We start from the raw sequence: 16,724 nt of genomic DNA, 5'->3' as shown, positions 1-16,724 counted from the left end.
AGTCACTATAGAAAACTAGACCACAGATTTTGACATACACTTCAAAATTTTGAATTTTTGTCGCTGCTCACTGTCCTAAACATACAGTGGCGATCAAAATAAAGTGGGACACTCTTCTTTTTTTAGTGTAATTTTCAAATTTGATTGACGTTTAATTGTCATTGTTAATGAATACCACAGATATCTTACTAGAATAAACTATCGATGATAAATACCTATTCAATGTAGTCCAGTTTACAAAACTAATTTTTTTGAAAAAATTCTTTCAAGATGTGTCCCACTGTACTTTGGCCGCCACTGGAACTTGAAACTTTCTGAATGTCAAAGTGGTCGAATTTTTGTTTGAATCACCTGTATTATATTTTGAAATTTTAGAAACTCACTGTTAATCAGCTCCATTGAGCGACTGCTTGCTTTCATATTTTTTACTTCCCGACCGTAAACTAGGGAAGTACCTATTGCAATCAAGTCCATCAGGTGACTGGCTTCTTTCATATTTTCTCGACGTTTCATGCCCCTAGAACACGAAAAAATAAGTCTCCCGTTTCTGTCTGTCTGTCTGCCGTCTGTTCGAATTTTTAATAGACAACTGTTACACCGATCATTGTCAAAGATATTTATATGTGGATTAGAAATATCGTGTAGATGATAAAACGCTAATCAAAATTTGGCTAATCATCCCCACTAATAATGTGATGACGTCATCTCCCAAATTTACATTAGTAAATGTTATTTAAATTTTATAAAATAAGCTAGTCCTGCGCTTGTGATTTATGAATAAGTGTTGAGTTTTTACCCCAAACATCCAAATTTAAAAAAAAAACAAAACAAAATTGTATAAAACATTTTCCAATTTAACTTCGAGACTGCAAAAGCGAATGCTCTGAAATCTTGCAAACGCTTTAAAGTTGTCGTAAGGATGGTAAATCGTGAATCAAAATTTATTCGTTCGTGAAGTCCCATTTCACGATTTTTCGATTTTCAGATTTCCAATGCTTCAATTTTTCGATTTTTCCACTTTTCGATTTCTTGATTTTTCAATTTTTCGATATTCTGATTTTTCTGTTTCTGTTTTGGGATTTTTCAATTTTTCGATTCATCGATTGGTCAATTTTTCGATACTTGAGCTTTGGAATTTTTCAATTATTCATTTTTTTCAGGTTTTAATTCCTTTAATTTTAGACTTTTCGATCTCTCGATTTCCCGTTTTTCGATTTTTTTAATTTTGTTATTTTTTAAATTTTACAGTTTTAGATTTTTCAATTACTTAATTTTACCAATTTTTCGATATTTTTAAATTTGAGTTTTTCAATTTTTCAATTTCTCGATTTTGGACTATTTCGATTTCTCTACCTTTCGATTTCAAGATCTCTTTTCCAATTGTTCGATATTTCTATTTTTCGATTTCTCGGTTTTTTCGGTTTTTTGATTTTCCATTTTTTTGATGTTTCTATTTTTCCATGTTTCGATTTTCCAGTTTTTCTACGTTTCAGTTTTGAGATTTATTAATTTCTCGATTTTTTCAATTTTTCGACTTTTTAAATTTAGATTTTTCGATATCTTCGAATTTTTTAAACTGTAAATTTGACGATTTTTCAATTTTCCAACTTTTTAATATTTCAATTTTTCGACTTACGAATTTTCTATTTCTCAACTTCTCGGTTTTTTAATGTCTAAAGTTTTTCGATTTGTCGATTGTTCAAATTTTTGATTTTTCAACTTTCCAACATTTCAATTTTGGAAAATTTTCCAAATCTGGATTTTTCAATTTTTCGATATTTTCATTTTAGATTTTTCGGCTTGTCGATTTCTCGACCTCTCGACTTTCGCTTTCTCGATTTCTCAATATTTTGATGTTTCAATTTTTCGCTGTTTGGATTTTTCGATTTTAGGATTTTTCGAGTTTTCGGCTTTTCGATTTTTCAATTTTAATTTTCGAAATTTTGATTTCTGATTTTTTGAATTTTCGATTTTTCAATTTTTCCATTGGTCATTTTTTAGACATTTCAATTTTTTGTTTTCCTAGCTTTCGCTATTCGAATTTTCAATTTTTTTTACTTTTCGTTTTTGAGTTTTTCCCTTCTTTAGTTTTTTTTTTTTCAATTATGTATTTAAATTTTTTTGAAATCTCAGGTTTTCGATTTTCGATACATACTCGAATTTTCAGTCTTTCTACTTTTTTTTTCGAATTTTAGATTTTTCAATTTTTACATTCTTGAGTTTTTCGATTTTTCATTTGTTTTTATTTTCCGATTTTTTTATTTCTTGGGTTCTTGATTTTTTTGTTTTTCCGGAAGATTTTTCAATTTTTTCAATTTTCTAACTTTCAATTTTTTGATATTCCGATTTTTCGAATTTTTGATTTTTCGATTTTCCATTTTTCCATTTATCGATTTTCGATTTTTCGGAGTCGTTATTTACGCCACTAGTTTTTACTTTATTGATGTAAAATTGCAAAATCAAATTTTAGAATTTTTCAGAGAAGCGTGATTTATTAATAAACAAAAGTTTGAAGAAAATAATAATAGCATTTTGTAAAAATCACGTGTTTTTGTTTTATAATTTACGTATTACTGGTTGCATAAGATCGAGGTAAATATAACTATCAAGTTTAACTTTTCACACGTTAATTAACAGTTTATTAAATACTTAAATTGTAAAATTCTGGTGAAACAAACATTAATAAACACATCATATTTTTAATAGCGTGTTTCAATTGCTTGCTCGCATAGGGATTTTTTTGTTGAACGAACACTTCAGGTCGCCATAAGAGTTAGTGAAATAGAAAAAAAAATGTCACCATAGGCTGTCACTTTCTGTTATCATGGGTTGTTTTACAGCTGTCAAAATGCAATAATGGGGATGTTTAGCGACTGTAAAGTATTGTTTTTGGACGTTTTTAACACAAACGTGATGGATTAGCAAATAAAATATGGTAAGAATAAACACGCGAGAATACATTGTTGCTAAACGTAACGAAATTATATGTTTATTAGCAGTTAACCACAATTTTATTAATGTCAGTGTCTCTGTGTGTCATAATTATTTTATTAAGTTAATACGTTTAATTCCATCTTGATCAATTTTCAGGGTGCGAATATTTCCCAGCTGGAACGAGATATAGGCTCTGAACAATTTCCTTCAAATGAACATTACTTCGGTTTAGTGAATGTAAGTTATGCTAAGTCAATCCTCTGGTGATTTCAAAGTAATACATATTTTCTTTTACGTTACAGTTTGGTAACACTTGTTATAGCAACTCTGTCCTGCAGGCTCTATATTTTTGTAAGCCCTTTAGAGATAGAGTATTAGAGTATAAAGCAAAGAATAAGAGGACGAAAGAAACTTTGCTTACATGCCTTGCAGATCTGTTTCACAGTATTGCCACACAAAAAAAGAAAGTAGGCTCTATTGCACCAAAAAAATTTATAGCAAGGCTACGAAAAGAAAAAGGTTTGTTAGATTTCTTCTCTTAATTTAAAACGCAGTTTTATTTTTTTAGAGGAATTTGATAATTACATGCAGCAAGATGCACATGAGTTTTTAAATTTTTTAATTAATCACATTAGCGAAATTATTTTGGGTATGTTTCTCCATAATTATTGTTTTCATGCATTTTTACTTACTTTGTCACATTACAGCCGAAAGACAACAAAACTCAACCACAAATAACGTTAAATCAAAAGGGGCAGGGGAGAATGGCACAGCACATGCACCTCCTGAACCAACATGGGTACATGAAATTTTTCAGGTATGGCGAATTATTCATACAACCTATTTTACTCAACTTTACCAATTTAGGGTATATTGACAAGTGAAACTAGGTGTTTGAACTGTGAAAATGTGAGCAGCAAAGATGAAGACTTTTTTGATTTACAAGTGGACATCGAACAGAACACTAGTATAACTCATTGTTTGAGGTGTTTTAGTAATACAGAGACTCTGTGTAGCGATAATAAATTTAAGTGTGATAACTGCAGTAGTTACCAGGAAGCACAGAAACGAATGCGAGTGAAGAAACTTCCGATGATATTAGCGCTGCACCTGAAAAGATTCAAGTACATGGAGCAGTACAACAGGCACATCAAAGTTTCTCACCGTGTTGTGTTTCCTTTAGAACTGAGATTATTTAATACGGTAAGTTGTTTCAATTTAGTATGTAAGAAATTAAAGTGCAGTGTTTTTTTTGTTATTAAAATGCTGAATACTTTTACTTCTTAAAAAAAGTGATCTAAGTCTATTTAGACAGTATTTCCCTCTCTGACAGTGAGACAAATTTTTGTTTTTATATTATAAACTTAAATTGCTGTATTTATTAATTGAAGTGTAAATGTACAATTTGTTTTAAATATCTAGAAACATTTTGAGATGACGTCATTAAATTTTTGAAGGGGATAAATATTGATTAGCAGTTTATCATGCCTATGATAATCTTGAAATGTTTGCAAGATTTCAAATCAATTGGTTCGTTTTTTCCCAAAAAAAATTCGTCTCAAGTTATTGAGATAGGATTTCCCTGGCCCCTGAAGTACAGTCAATCAAAACCAGTTTCTTACGTAAATTGTAAAATTTGAGTGGCCATCCAATGAACTGGCCAACAGTCTACCAGACAGACATAAACGGAGTGTCAGTTTTTTCATACTGTAGGGGTTATGAAACGTCAAGATAATGCAGTTATACATTCACCAAATGTATCCTATTATTGATCAGATTTTAGACTTGATCTTAAAGATTTTTTTTTGGAGAATTGATGACAAACTATTAAAAAATACCAACATTTTTTATTAATCTTCACCAAAAATTTTACATCATCTCCAAATTTTGCAATTGAAATATCACAAAAAATGACATTTTAAAGTTTGTTTTAGAATCAAACTATGTTGAAGTTATGACAACATACTAACATTAATTTTTTAGAAATAATTACATACTTGGATAATTTTTAAATAAATCCACTAACCGTACCGTACTAACATGCACGCAAAGTGTTCCCACCTCCTTTGAAAACAAGTCCCATGATATTAACAATGACTAAAATTTGTGTATTCATATCTTTAGAAATGACACTATCATTTAAAGATGTATAAAATGAATATTTGTTTAAAAAACTGTTTGTACATATTCAGATTATTTAGAACTGCTTACACACGATGTCTAAAAAAATATGAATGAATGAACAAAGCAGTTAATATTATAGATTAAGTCAAAAATGAATTATCTAGTTTTTGTACCTCCCAAAATTCGTGTATTAGACCTCATTAATTAATTAAATTTTATTAAGAAAATCTCATTTAAAATATGGAGCAATTCATACTTTTTTGTTTGTGGCTGTGGTATAATCCATTCGTATTTTTATCTTAACACAGATCATAAATAAATCAATTATTTTGCAATTTATCTAACAAAGGAACGCCATGAATTGTACATGCTGTTTTTTTGTGTGTGATAGTATGCAAAATCGATTTCATAGAACGAACAAACTACTAGGGACCGTAATCAGCCGTCACTTTTGCCTTATGCCGTTTTACTCAGAAATCGTTTGATTGGTCTAAATTATTGATACTTTTGTTTATGTTTCAGTTTTTAGTTAAACTTAATATCACGTTTTTAGTGTTTACCTTGACGTCCATTTATCATAAAACATCAACAATTTGAATCAAACACGCAATTTTCGTAGACGCAAAAACGCGTCTGTTAGCAAGGGGTTTTCTTTTTTTTACGCAATCCAATTTTCATACTTTCAAAAAAAACTCGCGAAGTTTTCTTGTAAGAAACTAGAATTGTTTAAAATAAGTGCTAATGTTTTCTGTAATTTCAAAACATTAACATTAATTTTGTATTCATCCCTTCTAAAAAAAAAAAAAAATGATAGCAATGCTCCTTTACTTCCGCAGGTTGTTAGAATTTATATTTTGCATTGTTTTTCCTAATGTACAAAGTCTCCCTTCACAACAAAAACTGAAAACATGTTTAAAATGGTAAATTTCCGATTTTCGATTTTTCCATTCTTCAGTTATTCGACTTTTATTTTCTTTTAATTTTTAGCTTTTTCGTTTCTCGAGGTTTTTTTTTCGATTTTTGGAATTTCCAATTTTCGATTTGATCATTTGTCGAAATGCAAATTTTCAATATTTTACTTATCGCTTTCTCAATTTCTCGATTTTTCAAATTTTCGTTTTTCCGATTTTCCGATGTAATTCTTGTAGAAAATTACGGATTTTGCAATTAAGCTTTTTCCCCCTTGGTTCACGATGAACAAAGAAAAATTGTTACAAATGAGATAGGGTGGGTGGGTGGGTTTTATAATTTTATCGCCCACACCACTCTACAAATGTATCCTTTTAAACATATTCTCAATTTATTGTCGTGAAATGAAAATTATGTACACATTCTACTCATGTTAAAAAAAGGAAGCATAATATGAACCCCGCCCACCCGCCCCTTACTCAATTGTGACAACTGTTTTTATTCTTTGTGAGCTGAGAGGCGGAGCTTAATTGCAAAATCCTTATTTCTCCACAAGAAACTACCATCTGAAACATGTTTTTAAGTAATGTTGTTGAAAGAAAACTGTGTATCAAGAAAAAAAAATCAAAACTTAAGCCCCACCCGCCCACCCCAATCTCAAATGTGATAAACTTTTCATTCGTTCTCAAACCAAGGGACAGAGCTTAATTGTGAAATCGATGTTTTCCAAAACAAAAATTTACTAAGTATTTTAAACGTTCTAAATATCTTAGCGTGAAAAAATTATTATATACATATATGTAGAAAAAAGGCAAAACCTATCGCCCTCTCAATTGTAATGATGTTATTCCTTATTAGCTCGGGGGCGGAGTTTAATTGCAAAATCCTTATTTATCTACAAAAACTTATCGTCTAAAATATGTTTTTAATTATGGTGTTAAAAGAAACCTGCATATATTTAGAAAAAAAAAATGGAAATCCCCTCCCCGCCCGACCTTACCTCAGTTGTGATGAATTTTTCACCAAAATATGTTTTAAGTATTATCATATTGTTCATTTTGAAAAAAAGGAGACTGTGTAACCCTCTCGCCTCTACTATGTTAACATTAACAAAAGATGTTTCACATGGTATTTTTTTCTAGAGAAAGAAAGATTTTGCAGTTACGCTCCGCCCACTGGGCTCACGACGAATAAAAAAAATCAATACAATTGAGATAGGATGGGTGGGTGGGGCTTATACTTTTTTTTCTTAATATACATAATCTTCATTTCGCAACAAAAAACTGAAAACATGTTTTCAATTTCTTGTCGTGAAAAGAAAACTATGTACACATATTAAAAAAAAGAAAGCATAATACCAAAACCCGCTCACCCGCCCCTCTCTCTATTGTGATAAGTGAATCCAGAGACACTTAATTGCAAAATCCTTATTTCTTTACAAGAAACTACCATATGAAACATGTTTTTAAGTATCATGTTGAAAGAAAATTTATATATGTCAAGCAAAAAGAAGTCAAAAATTAATCTCAATTGTGATGAATTTTTCATTCGTTGTTAGACCGAGGGGTGGAGCTTAATTATAAAACAGATGTTTCCCAAAACAAAAATTTACCATTGTAAACGTTTTAAATATCTTGGCGTGAAAAGACCATTAATTCATTACATATATCTAGAGAAAAGGCAAAATTTAAGCTCCGCCTACCCACCTCTATCTCAGTTGTAATGATGTTATTTCCTATGAACCCGGGGGCGGAGTTTAATTGTAAACTCCTTATTTCTCTAGACCGTATCGTCTAAAACATTTTTTTAAGTATAGTATTGAAAGAAACTTGTATATATTTAGAAAAAAAAAGCAAATAGAAAGCCCGACCCACCCACCATTATCTCAGTTGTGATGAATTTTTCATCAAAACATGTTTTAAGTATGATCATATTATTCAAAATAGATCATTTTGAGAAAAAGTAGACTGTGTAACCCTCTCTCCCCAACTATGTTAACATTAACAAAAGATGTTTCACTTGGTAATTTTTTCTAGAGAAACAAAGATTTTGCAGTGAAGTTCCTGAACGTGTTATAATTTATTTAAGAAACTGGATTTATTGATTATAGTTCAGGGGCGAAACGTAAAATCAAGAGAAATTTCTTCAAATGTTGCTAAAATATTTAGATTTCGGTAAAAGTCCTGCATTAACCTTAACCATACTTAACTACTTTGAAGTCGTCAACATTTGGGAGGAGGTGAACAATTCTTGTTTCTGTTCTGTAATTATTAAATGGTTTAACATATTTTTTAAATCAATTTTAAGATAAATGGCATGTAGTGATGTTTTCAAACCTTGCAAAGCTTTTAAGGTTGTCGTGAGCATGGTAAATTGTTAATCAAAATTTATCTGTTTATCCCCCCTCCAATACTTGATGACGTGTCCCAAAATTTTGCTGAATAAATCCTATCTAAAATATGAAAAATATTAATAATAATAATAATAATTTGCACGTGTGGTTTATCAGTGCATTCATATTTTTTAGGACTGCTTATAGAATGACTCAAGAAAAAATGAATCATTTATTTTATTGATCAAATTAGGAATGGCTCATTCCATTTTCCCGAAATTTTGGAAATTCAGCAATGTTGTTATTATTACCTACTGATATCTTGTACATATCCAAGTTGAAAAGGAAAACACTAACTTTTTTTTTTTAATCTGAAACCTTCTCGAGTGCTCTAAACCTATTTTTTTTTTTAAGAATATGAAACCTCGAGAGACCCAACTGTATTTTTTTTTTTATTTGAAACCTCCCCGGGGGCCCCAACTGTCTTTTTTTAAGAATGTGAAACATTCTCATGGAGTATGTTATATTGTACAATTTAAATAACATTTACTATGTAAAATTTGGAGGTTACGTCATCACATTTTGGTTAGCGTTTTACCATCTACACAATATCCCCAAGTATGTGAACCTTTTATAAGTTTAGTTTATGTTTTGGAAATATAAATATCCACATGTTAACGTTGCGTTGGTTTGAAATTTTTTTTAATAACTCAAAAATTTTCATTTTATCAATTCTGGAAAAGTTGGAAGAATTTTTGAAGAAATGAAGCCTAAAATAGCTTCTACAAATCGAAATCCACGTGAAACATTTTCAAATGATGCTCAAAAACAGTCAAAAAATTCATACGGGTATTGAAGAATTGAGATTTTTGAAAAATTAACAAAAAATCTGGGAAATATTTTTCGAAGAACTGATTCGAAAAACATACTTATTTTCCGGACCAAGATTTTCGAATAATTCGGTTAAAATTTGCTTTTTTTAATGTTTGAAAACTCCAAAAAATGCATTGAAAAGTTGCCTAAAAATCCTGAAAAAATTTCTGGGAAATACATTTCGACGAGGTGACCCGAAATCGAAAAACACCACGTGGTAATGATCCCGGACCAATATTTATCAAAAATTTTATAAAATTTGATTCAAAAATATATTTTTTTTAAATCTCAAAAATTGAGATTTTTGAAAACTTGACTAAAAATTCTACAAACATTCTGGGGCACTCATTTCGACCTACTCATTCAAAAACATAACGTGTTGATGGTTCTGCACCAAAATTTTCTAGAAATTCAGTTTGAAAATAACATTTTTCAAATACGTATCTTGTACATTGTCATTTTTCATTTTATCGATTATCGAAAAATTCTTGGAATTTTTGAAGAAATGAAGCCGAAAGTAACTTCTACCAGTTGATATCAACAAGAAAATGTCTTTGAGAAATTTCCAATTCATGCTGGAAAAACAAAACATTTAAATGTGGAGAATATTGAAAATCTGAGATTTTTGAAAAGCTGCTTAAAAATTTTCGGATATAAATCTCGACGAGCTTCTTCGAAAAACAGAAAATTTTAAGGACACCGAACCAAAATTTTCGAAAAATTTGGTTGTTAATGATTTTTTTTGCCTGGAAAATTGTTATTGTTTCATTTTATCGATTCTGGAAAAATTGTTGGAATTTTCGAAGAAATGGAACCGAAAATAACTTCTACAAATCGAAATCCACAAAAACAAAACGTCCTTGGGTAATACTAGAAGTGTTCCAAGGACAAAAACGGTCTTTTCATTATTTTTTCCATACTTTCAGAGATTATCTTAATTATCGTAGCCAGTACTTGCTTACTCGCTCCATATTTTCTCAGAGGATATGTTACTTGCCAAAATCAGTCTTATCTAATCAAGAACTAGCCCCGCCCACCCACCCCCTATTTTCTCGAAAGTTTATGTCATTTGCCAAAATAAGTTTTACCTTTGCAAGTACTAGCCCTGCCCACTTGCCACCTATTTTCTCACAGGATATGTCATTTGCTAAAATTAGTCTTATCTCACCAAGTACTAGCAGCTGCTAAGTTAGCTACTAGCTTAGAGGATGTCATCTGCCAAAATCAGTTTTATCTTAGCAGGTACTAGCCCCGCCCACCCACCTTCTCTTTTCTTAGAAGATATCTCATTTACCAAAGTCAGTCTTATCTTAGAATCAGCTAACAACGATCGGAAAATGGAGAAATTGCAAAATCGGAAAACTTAAAAAAAATTTAAAAACTCAAAAATGGGTGCTCAGTCAACACAATATAAAAAAACGCGGCGAAAGCAATTAAAAATTAATTAGTTAAGAAAACTTTGAATATAAAAATTATGTATCCCCACCAAAAAGTTGATGAGCTTATCGCGAAATTTTGTTATGAAAAACTCACTTGAACGTTGAAACATACGCACAACATGCTTCTTTACCTGTAGTGTAAATTTCGCAAAATCAAATTTTATATTTTTTTAAGAAATTGGATTTGTTTTATTGTTTCTTGACGGGTGAGAAAAGTTCTGTTTAAATAATTTTAGACCAGTTTTTCAATATACTCCAGTTCATTTGGATGTTAAAACAGGATTTATTGATTTGATGAAAAAAAAAAATTCTTCAATATTTATTCACACGTTATCAATTATTTGGGATGCTCTAGGAATTGAAGAGGTGCGATTTTTTTTCTTTGTTTCTTTTGTAGAAAAACCATCACAATACAGCCAGAAAATGAAAAAATGTCCACATGTTATACATTTTCTTTGAGTAGTATTATTTTATTTTATCGCCTGCTTATTGTATTTGAAATAATTGTTGGTTGTGTTTTCAGTCTGATGATGCAGTTAATCCCGATAGACTTTACGACTTAGTAGCTGTTGTGATACACTGTGGAAGTGGGCCTAATAGGGGCCATTACATCAGTATAGTGAAGAGTCACGGTTTTTGGCTACTTTTCGACGACGACCAAGTTGATGTAAGTGTATATAGCTGCATAGAATGACCCTTTTATTCCATAACAATTGCAGAAAATAGATGCTTCAACAATAGAAGATTTTTACGGCCTCACGTCTGACACTCAGAAGTCCTCAGAAACCGGTTACATACTTTTTTACCAGTCTCGAGAGAGCTTATGAATTCCGCTACTCCTTGCCTTAGTTATTGAGATGATGTGAGGGAAGTACAAAACGACCTTTCTTTGAATTGACGGGACGGGTAAAAATTAATCTGTGTACATAATTGAGCTGATTTTTTGTTGGACAAACGTTTTTATTTATTGTGTATATTTTATTTTCCGTACTTTTTTCACTTGAACGGGAATTATTTTTGTGATGCAAATATTGTTTTTTATACAATATAAAAATGTGTATTTACCCGTACTTGCAAGGGAATAACGAGTGAATCTTTGTTGTTTCACTGCAATGGAAACATCTGCTATTTGCGACTGCACTTTACACTTTAATGAAGTGCTCTAAATAAGCTCTATTAAAAAGAAATGTCTCTACTGTAGTGGATCAACATGTAAATAAATGACTGTACAGTGAATTTTACTTGTTTACTTAAAACACTTCTTTGTGGACCTCGTTTTTATAAGCAATAAGTATAAATTAAGAAATTAAAAAAATATATATTTGTTTTCCCTGTCAGCAAACTAGGTATTATATAATTTAAACGACGTAAATGAAAATGTAAGAATTATAGAATTTTCAATTGTTAAAGTGAAAGAAACTCTGTATGTTGTCTCTTTGGCTGTGTATCATAGAATAACGACCTAAAAAATAACTAAAGTTCATATAAATCGTTATTGTGATACAAAGTGAAAGGCTGTATCATGTTTTGTAGTTTGCTATTGGGAAGCAAGCACAATCTTCATGTTGTTTTATAGCGTAAAGAAGTAAAATTCATTTCCTTTTTTTCAAATTTTGTTAACAGATATACAGTTTTAAAAAATATTACGAAAATTTAGACTACTATGAAAGTGCTGCTAAGCAGATTTTATTTTTATTCTGTAAATATTCGTTAGATATAAATATATTGAAAGAAAAGCCTGTTTTAACATAACCCCATCAAAAGTCAGAATTAATATTACTTGTTTATTATGCAAAAACCATACATCTTATGCAATAAATTCATATGGAATAGGGGCTAACAGTTCAGCTGGAACTTTTCCACTGACGATATGTGCTGGTCGTGGCTGAGCTGGTTGCCTCTTCAATTCTACGCGCACATTCTTCTCTTTAGCCTCCTTGCGCAATTTTTCATTTTGCTTAACCCTCGTCAGGAAGTCTTGCCTGCATTTTGAATGATTCACATGCTCAATGCGAATGTTAATACGTTTTGGGATTATTCTGCCGCCTACTCGCTTGTTTACTATCACTCCCAAAGCGTGTGCTGTTACGTTGAACACGCGCCCAGTCTTTCCATGGTAGACTTTATAAGGCATACCTTTCTGCACTGCACCGTTGCCTTTTATGTCAACTATGTCTCCAACCTTGTACACTTTCATATACGTGGAAAGCGGTATAACGCCATGCTTCCGAAATTTCCTCGAAAACAGGTCGCGAGTTCCTCGGCGGTAGCCTTTCGAGTTTGTCATGTTTAATTCTGAAAAAGACAGGTTTGAGGTTAGAACATTAATTTTCTTCAGCGAGGTAACAAATAAAATTGAAGAAAAAAATTGAAGAGTAGGACTGTCGTAAACATATTTAAAATTATTGGATATTGTTAAATTTGTTAATTTTTTTGAAAGAAAATTGGTTGACTTACCAACAACACGAACACGCTATCAAAAAGGAAGAAGATGGCGACCATGCGACGAACTTGATATTTCCGGTTCTGTGCTCCTACGACGCGACATCTATCGATGCATTCTTAAGTATAGTTGAAAAGAAGTAATACTTTTATTTTAAATTTTCAGGGATACAGGCGAATAGTACAATAATAGTGTTGATAGTAAAATTTTGCATTTCGTTTTATTATAACATCAATCATTGTTCTCAAACACAACAATTATTAATTCCATTTTGACAATACATTTTTTGTCTCACGCAGGTACCAAAGTTATCGGCCGTGGTATTTTAGCGGTAAAATTTGAATTACATATTGCATGTTTTGACCGACGTAGACTACTTAACTTTTATAATTTCTGCGAGCACAAAATTAATTAAATATGTCCCGAATTCGTGAAACGGTAATCACAAACTGTGAAAGAAAGTTTTTGATGAAGTGTTTATCAGATTGGACTGCAAGTACAAGTAAATAAATCTAAAACTTTGGATTTAACATTTCATTTTTAGAGGTTAGATGGTCGTAGTTTTGATGAATTCAGACCCCTACGCGTAGAATTTGGTAAAGATTGGGGCAGTTGTTACGTCTCGTTAGGCAAAACACGGTAATTATAACCTTAAACCGATCGTCAGTTTATTGTTTGTGTAGTGTTTTAGCCCAAACGTCTTGCGAAATTCAGCAACCAAAGTCGTCAAGACCTAGTGAAGGAATTTTGAATATAAACATTGAATTGAATCCATTAGCCGCACCGCACTTTGAACCTGGTAGACAATCTGAGTTATCTGTGAGGCTGAATAGATTGTTAGAAAAATGTGTGAAAGACTCTAAAGCGGTTGATCTTGAATCATTGTGTATTAAAACAAACGAAAAAGTTTGGGCTTTAAGGGTTGATATAAATGTTATTAATCATGAAGGGAACATTTTGGATTGTGCATCTATTGCAATGTTGGCATCGTTGGCGCATTTTAGAAGGCCTGATGTTACTTGTGATGGAGAGGAGTTCATCATTCACAATTATCAACAAAGGGATCCCATTCCTACTGTGATTCATCATTACCCAGTGTGTATCACATACTCAATTTTTAATGGAGGGTAAGTGAATTTCATGAAGTTAAAAACATATTCTAATTTGTTATTGTAGAGAATTCGTAGTAGCAGATCCTTCATTAACTGAAGAAGGTTCAGCAGACGCCACATTAACAATAGGATTAAATGGTTTCAAAGAATTGTGTGGTCTTCATTTAGGTGGTAAAGCTGAATTGATGCCACATGTAATTCTCAATACAGTGACCAAAGCCACACATAGAGCAAATATAGTAATTGAGGAGATTAAAACATCTATAAAAATTGATAATGAAGCAAGGTAGGTTAATATGAGAAAAGTGAAATATTGTTCTTTTTAAATTTTTGTAGGACAAAAAAGTTACCATTAGGTTTTCACACTGAGAGAAAAGGTGGCGCAAATTCAGATGTGTCTGAAATTTCTTTACACCATTGGCAAGAAATCAAAAAGAGCAAGAAGAAAAAAAATAAACAAAAACCTGTTGAACCAACAGAGAGTCCACAAATTAAAGTTATTGGTGAAGGATTAGCAGTACATGTCCCACAGGAAAAACCTGATAGACAAGAATCTTGGATAGTCGATAGTAGTGATGATGATTTGATGATAGTGGAAAAGCCAAGAGGTAATAAAGCATATAATACCTGATATAGTTATTGACTGATTGATTATTGTCTTGTAGAACAAATACTTCTCCATGACAGTGACAGTGAAGAAGAAAACGTAATCATCCTGGATAGTAGTCAAAGAAATGACTAGGATTTTATAAACTTTTATTATGTAATTTACAAATGCAAATTTTCTCCTAAAATTAATTTTTCCAGAAAATAACTTACAATAAAATTCGATACTACTGAAGCTTTAAGTAGCGTCATTGTTAACACCATTCTTTTGGTCCAACTTATTGCTGTTTGTTTTTACAGTATATATAAAAAATGTCACAACTTCTTTTTCTTTCACTTGGATTGTTTTAAAATGTTTCATGAGTGTCTAAAACATTAAATTTTAAATGTGTTAAATTGTTTCAACACCACTTACGTCTGCCAGTTGTGCCTTATTCAAACCTGGCCTTGCTGAAACTTTGTAGTGTCTTTTGTACCTCCTCAAGGTGTTCACTCCTAGTTGGAATAAATCAACCTCTGGAACATCAGTGTCGGTTTCATTGCTATCATCCTCTGAATCTTTCCTCCTCCGCTTAGTTCTTGCACATTGGATGATCATTTTGTGGAAGTCGCAGATATAAATATGCTTTGCCTGGGCAAAAAACGTCGCATTTTTGCATCACGTAAAGTGGAAAGTTTTCGAGTACTTACTGAACTATCGATGACCAAATTTAACCTTCTCTGTGTCACTGTTTTCTGAATTCGTTTACTGTATGAAGCATTACCTGCAACTTTGTTGCAACGTTCACTATTATCTATCAAACAGCAGATTTGATCAGTGGGTCCTCTTGAATCTTCTTCTCCAGTACTGAATCCGTTCATTATTTGACTTACGTACGTTTTTATAAGGTTATCTTCTCATTTAAAGCAAACAACGCGAAATTACACATTTCTTTGTGGAAATACAACAAAGGCCACAAACTATGCAGATGTAAACGCTAATCATATGAAAACCCCTCCCGCATCAAAACGTTCTTCCTTGTCACCCAAATATCGTATGTCATATGGACTGCGTTTGTTTGTCCTCTCGCCGATCCGATCACTGACGTTTTCTTGCTTTGTTTGTCCTCAGTGACATCTGTGATTCGACGCAACAAGTCCGAAGCATCCGAAATGTGTGTTTATCTGGTTGCCTACATCACGTACTGCTGCATAGCGCTGATGCCATTTAGTTACATATGTATGTGTCGCCTTCAAGCTAAAAACAAGGGCCTTTACAGAATTTTAATATTTCAATGCGTTTTCAAGACCGTGGAGTTTTGTTTAGGAAAGGGAAACATTTTAATAGCAATTACGTAATGGACCATACTTTAGTTTTGTTTATTACATTATTATTATTATTAATCATGTTACGGATTACTCCAATTTACACAGATAAACTAAATAAATGTACAAAAGACTGAAACATATAAGTACTTATATCTAACTTATATCTAACCTAACACTGACTTAGACATAACTCATGTGCAAAATTAACGGCAATTATTGTTAAGAATAGAAAGGAATTCACGTCTGAATCTATGTTTTGAATTCTGGAAAAGATCAAACTTTTCTATGGATGCAAATTTGTTTCCAAGTTCCATTAGTCTATTAATTGGATTATTAAAAGCAAAATTTGTTTTTAACGAAGAATGGACTCTAAAAATGTTTACACTGCGTGTGTTACAAACCGAAGAATCGGGAACATAGAAATCCAATTGTGATAATATTTCAGGGCTAACAATATGAGCATTTATGACACCATGTAAAAGGCAACCATCCGACAGTATCCTCCTTGTATGCAAAGAAGGCAAGTTTATGAAATTGGTGATGATCTCGTATTGGCCTTTATGGTGGGGCCAATGCATTCAGAACTCCAAACATCTAAGAAACTTCTTTTGAATTCTTTCCAAATAATCATTATCCGTCTTATA

The 16,724-nt window shown here is 31.6% G+C and overlaps 4 protein-coding genes across 4 annotated transcripts; 2 read left to right on the top strand and 2 right to left on the bottom strand.

Annotated features, from left to right (window-relative positions):
* The first annotated feature begins 2,795 nt into the window (after window positions 1–2,795).
* On the top strand, window positions 2,796–12,347 carry LOC135137196 (ubiquitin carboxyl-terminal hydrolase 46). Its single transcript, XM_064066783.1, has 8 exons — window positions 2,796–2,935; window positions 3,091–3,171; window positions 3,237–3,453; window positions 3,503–3,583; window positions 3,642–3,751; window positions 3,802–4,137; window positions 11,135–11,278; window positions 11,331–12,347. The coding sequence occupies exons 1-8, from the start codon at window positions 2,933–2,935 to the stop codon at window positions 11,436–11,438; spliced, it is 1,080 nt and encodes a 359-aa protein (XP_063922853.1). The 5' UTR covers window positions 2,796–2,932; the 3' UTR covers window positions 11,439–12,347.
* Window positions 12,348–12,381: 34 nt separating this feature from the next.
* Window positions 12,382–13,144, bottom strand: LOC135137198 (large ribosomal subunit protein eL21). The gene is made up of 2 exons (XM_064066786.1): window positions 13,069–13,144; window positions 12,382–12,906 (listed from the first exon to the last, which is right to left on the bottom strand). Exon 2 carries the CDS (start codon window positions 12,896–12,898, stop codon window positions 12,419–12,421), a length of 480 nt encoding a protein of 159 aa, XP_063922856.1. The 5' UTR covers window positions 12,899–12,906; window positions 13,069–13,144; the 3' UTR covers window positions 12,382–12,418.
* Window positions 13,145–13,208: 64 nt separating this feature from the next.
* Window positions 13,209–15,007, top strand: LOC135137195 (uncharacterized). The gene is made up of 6 exons (XM_064066782.1): window positions 13,209–13,546; window positions 13,599–13,693; window positions 13,738–14,181; window positions 14,231–14,452; window positions 14,503–14,774; window positions 14,832–15,007. The coding sequence occupies exons 1-6, from the start codon at window positions 13,472–13,474 to the stop codon at window positions 14,906–14,908; spliced, it is 1,185 nt and encodes a 394-aa protein (XP_063922852.1). The 5' UTR covers window positions 13,209–13,471; the 3' UTR covers window positions 14,909–15,007.
* Window positions 14,906–15,868, bottom strand: LOC135137197 (histone deacetylase complex subunit SAP30 homolog). Its single transcript, XM_064066785.1, has 3 exons — window positions 15,463–15,868; window positions 15,188–15,403; window positions 14,906–15,139 (listed from the first exon to the last, which is right to left on the bottom strand). Exons 1-3 carry the CDS (start codon window positions 15,631–15,633, stop codon window positions 15,011–15,013), a joined length of 516 nt encoding a protein of 171 aa, XP_063922855.1. The 5' UTR covers window positions 15,634–15,868; the 3' UTR covers window positions 14,906–15,010.
* Window positions 15,869–16,724: the final 856 nt, after the last annotated feature.

Source organism: Zophobas morio, unplaced genomic scaffold (assembly GCF_036711695.1).
Source record: "Zophobas morio isolate AGI-343-1 ecotype UQ-CSIRO unplaced genomic scaffold, CSIRO_AGI_Zmor_V1 ptg000029l, whole genome shotgun sequence".
NCBI lineage: Eukaryota > Metazoa > Arthropoda > Insecta > Coleoptera > Tenebrionidae > Zophobas > Zophobas morio.
This window is presented reverse-complemented; position numbering and strand designations above follow the sequence as displayed.

Excerpts from the sequence above, each read along its gene's own strand:
- LOC135137197 (XM_064066785.1), bottom strand. The coding sequence starts at position 15,633 with ATGAACGGATTCAGTACTGGAGAAGAAGATTCAAGAGGACCCACTGAT. Across the intron at positions 15,404-15,462 it reads ATTTGGTCATCGATAGTTCA|GCAAAGCATATTTATATCTG; the intron begins GTAAGTACTCGA and ends TTTTTTGCCCAG. Across the intron at positions 15,140-15,187 it reads ATAAGGCACAACTGGCAGAC|ACACTCATGAAACATTTTAA; the intron begins GTAAGTGGTGTT and ends TTAATGTTTTAG.
- LOC135137198 (XM_064066786.1), bottom strand. The coding sequence starts at position 12,898 with ATGACAAACTCGAAAGGCTACCGCCGAGGAACTCGCGACCTGTTTTCG.
- LOC135137196 (XM_064066783.1), top strand. Across the intron at positions 3,752-3,801 it reads GGGTACATGAAATTTTTCAG|GGTATATTGACAAGTGAAAC; the intron begins GTATGGCGAATT and ends TTACCAATTTAG. Across the intron at positions 11,279-11,330 it reads TCGACGACGACCAAGTTGAT|AAAATAGATGCTTCAACAAT; the intron begins GTAAGTGTATAT and ends TAACAATTGCAG.
- LOC135137195 (XM_064066782.1), top strand. The coding sequence starts at position 13,472 with ATGTCCCGAATTCGTGAAACGGTAATCACAAACTGTGAAAGAAAGTTT. Across the intron at positions 13,694-13,737 it reads GTCTCGTTAGGCAAAACACG|TGTTTTAGCCCAAACGTCTT; the intron begins GTAATTATAACC and ends TTGTTTGTGTAG. Across the intron at positions 14,182-14,230 it reads TACTCAATTTTTAATGGAGG|AGAATTCGTAGTAGCAGATC; the intron begins GTAAGTGAATTT and ends TTGTTATTGTAG.